Source organism: Bombina bombina, chromosome 5, assembly GCF_027579735.1.
Source record: "Bombina bombina isolate aBomBom1 chromosome 5, aBomBom1.pri, whole genome shotgun sequence".
Lineage (NCBI taxonomy): Eukaryota > Metazoa > Chordata > Amphibia > Anura > Bombinatoridae > Bombina > Bombina bombina.
The window spans coordinates 52731186-52738115 of record NC_069503.1 but is presented as its reverse complement, the minus strand read 5'-3'; the positions used below and the strand labels follow the sequence as shown (position 1 = coordinate 52738115).

The 6930-nt window shown below is 38.2% G+C and overlaps 1 protein-coding gene across 1 annotated transcript; it reads left to right on the top strand.

Moving 5' to 3' along the window:
* Nucleotides 1-2617: 2617 nt before the first annotated feature.
* Nucleotides 2618-5826, top strand: LOC128659827 (oocyte zinc finger protein XlCOF6-like). Its single transcript, XM_053713399.1, has 2 exons — nucleotides 2618-2734; nucleotides 3647-5826. The coding sequence occupies exons 1-2, from the start codon at nucleotides 2716-2718 to the stop codon at nucleotides 5698-5700; spliced, it is 2073 nt and encodes a 690-aa protein (XP_053569374.1). The 5' UTR covers nucleotides 2618-2715; the 3' UTR covers nucleotides 5701-5826.
* The last annotated feature ends 1104 nt before the right edge of the window (nucleotides 5827-6930 follow it).

Here is a 6930-nt window from a genome sequence, read left to right as displayed (position 1 = left end):
GAGTTCCACAATTTTATTGCTCTTACAGTGAAAAAACGTTTCCGTTGCAGGAGATTAAATCTCCTTTCCTTCAACCTTAAATTGTGACCTCTTGTCACAAACAATTTTCTTGGAATAAACAGAGCTTCTGCCATCTCTGTATACAGGCCTTGAATATATTTATATAAAGTAATCATGTCACCTCTCAAGCGCCTTTTTTCTAAGGAAAACAGACCCAGTTTGGCTAGCCTCTCCTCATAGGTTAAATTCTCCAATCCCCTTATTAGCTTTGTGGCCCTTCTCTGAACTTTTTCTAGTTCTGCAATATCTTTTTTTTGCAATCGGTCCCCAGAACTGCACTCCATACTCAAGGTGAGGTCTTACCAGGGCTTTATATAGTGACAGAATTATGCTTTCCTCCCTTGAATCAATGCCTCTTTTAATACATGCTAGTATCTTATTAGCCTTTGTAGCCGCTGCCCTGCATTGTGCACCCATCTTTAGCTTATTATCTATTACTACTCCCAAATCCCTTTCCTCCTCTGTTTGGCTAAGTCTTGTCCCATTTAAAAAATACGTTGCCTGCTTATTTTTACATCCAAAATGTAGAACCTTGCAATTTCCAGTATTAAATCTCATTTTCCATTTACCTGCCCATACTTCTAATTTTTGCAGATCCCTTTGTAAAGAAAGTTCATCCTGCTCTGACCTAATGACCTTACTTAACTTAGTATCATCTGCAAAAATAGAGATGTCGCTATTTAATCCTTGCTGCAAGTCATTTATAAAAATATTAAAAAGAACAGGGCCCAGTATGATCCCTGGGGTCTCCACTGATTACCTTTGTCCAATCTGAGTATGATCCATTTACTACTACTCGTTGCTCCCTATCTTTTATCCAGTTATTTATCCATGAGCTAACATTTTCAGTTATTCCCAGTCCCTTAATTTTGTGCATTAATCTCTCATGTGGCACTGTATCAAATGCCTTTGCAAAATCTAAGTATATCATATCGACTGATTCCCCTTTATCTCTATTTTTACTTATTTTTTGTTGTATATTAAGGGAAGCGCAGGGGTCAGAGGGCTTCTGCCACTTCTTTGTCTTTTTGGCTGAGGAGCCTGATCCGCCTGGCATATGGGACAGCGGGACATGAGCCTCCTCAGAGGATCACAGCTCATTCCACTAGAGCAGTGGCTTTGTCTTTGGCCTTCAAGAATGATACCTCTATGGAGCAGATTTGTAATTGAATAAAGCAGTGGACTCTCCTCCCCTTTAGATGGAAAACATAAATTATGCTTACCTGATAATTTTATTTCCATCATGGGGAGGAGAGTCCATGGCTCCAGCCTGTATCTCTGGTGGGCGGCCCTAAATTTAATCTATTCTTTGGGCACCATTTATACCCTGATAAATAAATTGATAAAATCAATAAATATAGTCGTATGGTCATGCATATGCATTATGCTGAGTCAGCATACTTACAGTTAGTGAGCTGTAACCTATCATTTATGGAATAAACCTTAGCATATCTTATGGTCAATGAACCACTCTCCTATTAGTTTTGCAGGTTGCACTGTCCCATGTTTATTTTTATTTTTTTTTCAGTTGTTGTTGGGAAATTCCTATACCTCCAGGTGTTTTGACCAGGTAGTTCTTACTGTTATAGGTTTATATGTTAAAGTGATGCTATAAAACTTACCTACCCATATCAAAGGGCATTCTAAATCCATTCAGCCTCCAATACAACTTATAAAGCAGTTACATACAGCTGCCTTTTATTTATATATGCTATCACCTGGTCTGCTCCCTGTATACTTTGAATAGGTGTTACTCCACTGTTCTATATCCAGGATGGAGTGGATTACTTTGATAGTTGAGCTAATAGATTGTACAACCCATAAGGTTATCCCCTGCAACCCCTCCCTTGTTTTAAGCCCTTAATTTCTAATAGCGGCAACATATACAGTAAAATAAGTTCTTTTTCCCCTTTATTTTTCTTACACTAAGTTGATGTAATTAACAACATTAGAATATCAATATACATACTAAAGCGATAATCTAGCCTAGTAAAAAAATAAATAAACGAGGTTCTTGTCTGGAGACCCAAAAGTGGTTACCTCTATTACCAATTGTCTCCCATACCTCTGGTATCAGCTGGGAGGCTGGGAGGCTCTCCAGAATATTAGGCATTCTATCTGTATACTATATCTCTAAAATGTTCTTTTGAAATATACTATGTATTTATGGATTTGTACCATGTGAAGTTTACAGGACATCATTATTATGTTTGTTTTTTTGTCCCATGTTTGCCTTACTTTGAACCTCAATAAAAAATAAATAAAAAAAAAAAGATTATATAATATTTGTAAAGTTGTGATATGGCCCCACTTAAATAGATTTTCTACCGTTATGTTGTATAGATCTGGGAATATTCATATTTAAAGGTAATTATAGCACTCACAGAGCTAACTGTACTAAATGCTTGTGCTGAATCAATAGCACATATGTAATAACCTAAACAGCTGATCTGTATCACATGAATTGTTATGCGTGCCTTTAATTATACCATACGTACAGTTAATCAGAACCATTATTTATTATTATCTGTCTAAACCATTTAATATACTTTTTACAGACACAGCCAAAGAACTGAGCAATATCAGGTATTGATGTAGCTGGAGTGAATAAGGGAACCTTCTTCCTGAGTACAGACATTGGAGCCTGTTATCAGCATGAACTCATATGTGTTAGGTGAGTAAATAGATATTATGCTGACTTTAATTACTGGGAAAATAGAATAGATCACTCATTAAACAAATATAAACTATTATATTTATATCTGCATCTTTAAGAACATTTGTGTCAGTGACGTTATAAAGAAGGAGCAACCCCCATTGGGCAGAGGAGGAGGGTAAAAAATACTACTCCCCCCTCTGTCCTTTTAGACAGATCATGTCCAACAACTGCATAACCTCACCCCCTGACCTGGTTCATTACTCAGAACACCTGTAACTCCATCTTCCCCTGCCCTGACCTCGCTCATCCATAACTACTCTTATGCCTACCTTGTTCCCATTTGTGGAACACCCACAACTCCTCCAGTGTTCCCCACCCCATAACCACCACTGATTTGTGTGCTTAATTTTACAGTGAGCATTATTAAACTAATAACGTTTTTGGCTGTTTATATAAATAGAACCACAGCCGAAAGCTTAAGATTATCATAAGGTCACTGCTTCTTACCCTCTCAAAACATCTCACACTGATAATTAGTCTGTGATGATTAAGACTGGGTGAGCATGAGCCGTGCAGAGCTGTATGTGCATTTGCTTGTGCAATGTTAAATGAGGATGGTGTATGCCACCTCTCTTTCCCAGAATACAGATGTATTTCTTCCCTAGCTGAGAACATTATCCACACGCACCTTGTTTAATGCAGCCCTATAACGTCTTTTCATCAGTAATCAGTAATTTAGTTTACTATGATGTAGTAATATTTACATTCTAGTCATCCTTTTTTAATTTGTGATTTACAGGTAAATAAATTTAAAAATACATAACGGAAGACATTTTTTGAGTATAAAAAATGTTTTTTAATTCAGATGAATTATATTATAAAGAATAAACATTCTTATTTTTCTTTATTCCATTTCTTTTTATGTAGACAAACACATGAATAGTTCATATCCATCCTTCACTATAGGAAGCATGAGAATGATACCGCAAACTCTAAAAGTCTTAGACACTAATGACTATTCACAAACATTGGGGATATCACAGCAGATATTTAAAGAAGATGGTGAATTGGCAGGAACTGTGAAGCAATCATTATGTACAGAGAGTAATTTAGTAATCAAACAAGAGGACAACATTTATGAGTTATCTAGTGAAATTATTATCCCAGAGGATACACCACACACATTTACTGAGTTTTCAAAACATATTAAAGAAGGGAAAAGTCTACAGTCTAGCCAAATGATTCATACAAAGGAGAAATATTTCAAATCTACAAAATGTCAGAAAAGCTTTAGATGGGAGTCTCCTCTACTAGAACACTACAGAATTCACACAGGTGAGAAACCACACACATGTCCTGAGTGCGGCAAATGTTTTACACAAATGGATCATCTGAAAACTCATATAAAGATTCACACAGGAGAAAAGCCGTTCACATGTATGGAGTGTGGAAAACGTTTTACACAAAAGAGTAATCTGAAAAAGCATAAAAGGAGTCACACAGGAGAAAAGCCTTTCACATGTACAGTGTGTGGAAAAAGTTTTACACGTATGAATAATCTGAAAACTCATGAAAAGATTCATACAGGAGAAAAGCCTTTCACATGTACAGAGTGTGGAAAAAGTTTTACACACAAGAGTGATCTGAAAAAGCATGAAAGGATTCACACAGGAGAAAAGCCTTTCACATGTAAAGAGTGTGGAAAACGTTTTACACATATGAATAATCTGAAAACTCATGAAAGGATTCACACAGGAGAAAAACCTTTCACATGTGCAGAGTGTGGAAAAAGTTGTACACACAAGAGTGATCTGAAAATTCATGAAAGGATTCACACAGGAGAAAAGCCTTTCACATGTACAGAGTGTGGAAAAAGTTTTACAGAAAAGAGTAGTCTGAAAATTCATGAAAGGATTCACACAGGAGAAAAGCCTTTCACATGTACAGATTGTGGAAAAAGTTTTACAGAAAAGAGTAGTCTGAAAATTCATGAAAGGATTCACACAGGAGAAAAGCCTTTCACATGTACAGAGTGTGGAAAAAGTTTTACACGTATGAACAATCTGAAAACTCATGAAAGGAGTCACACAGGAGAAAAGCCTTTCACATGTACAGAGTGTGGAAAAAGTTTTACACATATGAACAATCTGAAAACTCATGAAAGGAGTCACACAGGAGAAAAGCCTTTCACATGTACAGAGTGTGGAAAAAGTTTTCCACACAAGAATGATCTGAAAACTCATGAAAGGAATCACACAGGAGAAAAGCCTTTCACATGTACAGAGTGTGGAAAAAGTTTTACAGAAAAGAGTAGTCTGAAAACTCATGAAAGGAGTCACACAGGAGAAAAGCCTTTCACATGTACAGAGTGTGGAAAAAGTTTTACACATATGAATCATCTGAAAACTCATGAAAGGAATCACACAGGAGAAAAGCCTTTCACATGTACAGAGTGTGGAAAAAGTTTTACAGAAAAGAGTAGTCTGAAAACTCATGAAAGGATTCACACAGGAGAAAAGCCTTTCACATGTACAGAGTGTGGAAAAAGTTTTACACGTATGAACAATCTGAAAACTCATGAAAGGAGTCACACAGGAGAAAAGCCTTTCACATGTACAGAGTGTGGAAAAAGTTTTTCACATATGAACAATCTGAAAACTCATGAAAGGAGTCACACAGGAGAAAAGCCTTTCACATGTACAGAGTGTGGAAAAAGTTTTACACAAAATAGTAGTCTGAAAAAGCATGAAATGAGTCACACAGGAGAAAAGCCTTTCACATGTACAGAGTGTGGAAAAAGTTTTACACATATATATTGTCTGAAAATTCATGAAAGGATTCACACAGGAGAAAAGCCTTTCACATGTACAGAGTGTGGAAAAAGTTTTACACAAAAGAGTCATCTGAAAAAGCATGAAAGGAGTCACACAGGAGAAAGCGTTTCACATGTACAGAGTGTGGAAAAAGTTTTACACATATAAATTGTCTGAGAACTCATGAAATAATTCACAAGGGAAGAAACCTTTCACATGTTTATAAAGTAGAAAAAAGGTTTTCCATTTAAAGGGGAGGAGAGTCCTCGACTTCATTCATTACTAGTGGGAATTAAGAACCTGGCCACTGGGAGGCAGCAAAGACACCACAGCCAAAGGCTTAAATACCTCCCCCACTCCCCTCATCCCCCAGTCATTCTTTGTCTTTCATTACAGGGGGTGGCAGGGAGGTGCTGGAAAATCGGAGGTCTCCCCTTCGCTATGGGACAGGAGTTTAAGTAACCCCTCAAGCGACTCATATTAACAGCTCCTAAAGCAATCAGCGTTGACGAGTTTCGCAGATTGCTTTCTTCTCTCAAGTCCATGTCAGGAGCGCTGCTACCACCTGTCACACTTGAAGGGCTGTGTTCCTGTTCCACGGTGTAGATTCTGGTAAGATCGTTTAATTTTTCATATATATAATGATAACACAGAAGACGGGGCCACAGTGTGGCACCTTTTATCTTTATAGAATCAAGGTTTAATATTCCTATAAGAGGATTATTGAACAGGGGGGTATGTACATGATAAGTTTATTGTGTGATTGCTGAGTTTATGTGCTTGGATGTGGCTATGGCATTTAGTGGAACTGACAGGTTCTCTTCCAGGAGTTTTTGCACTGTATTTTTTGGCGCACTTTCTCATCGGCAGGGACGGTCCTGCGTAGACAGCCTTGTGACCGGATGGGGCTTTTTTACTTCTGGTCTGATCTGTGATGGAGACGAAGCAGTTTCTGCAGCCCGGGTCATAGGAGGTGGTGAGTGCCCCGGCCATTGGTGGTTATATATGTGTCTGTCTTATCTTTTCATAACAAAAGCTATGGAGGATTCTGATGCATTGGAGGGTACTCCCTCTGTAACTAAGTCTTATACTTGTTTTTATTGTGAGGTTTTGGTAGACCAGCCTGCGCAACTGTGTTCCACATGCCTTGAGAAGGCTATGACTTCCAAACATAAGAGAATGTCTAGCACTACTGAGTCGTCCACCTCTGAGAGGTCACCGTCCCATGAGGTGCGTTCCCTAATGGCGTCCCGTATCCCACATGCAGCACCCCAGGGTCTGACTGTTACCCCTTTGGGGGAGATTGTTTGTTTGGCTGCCTGATTTTGCGGACCAGTTTGAAACGGCATTCGCTAAGGTGATCCATGCTTTGCTGCGTTCTGCTAAGCGCAAGCGTAG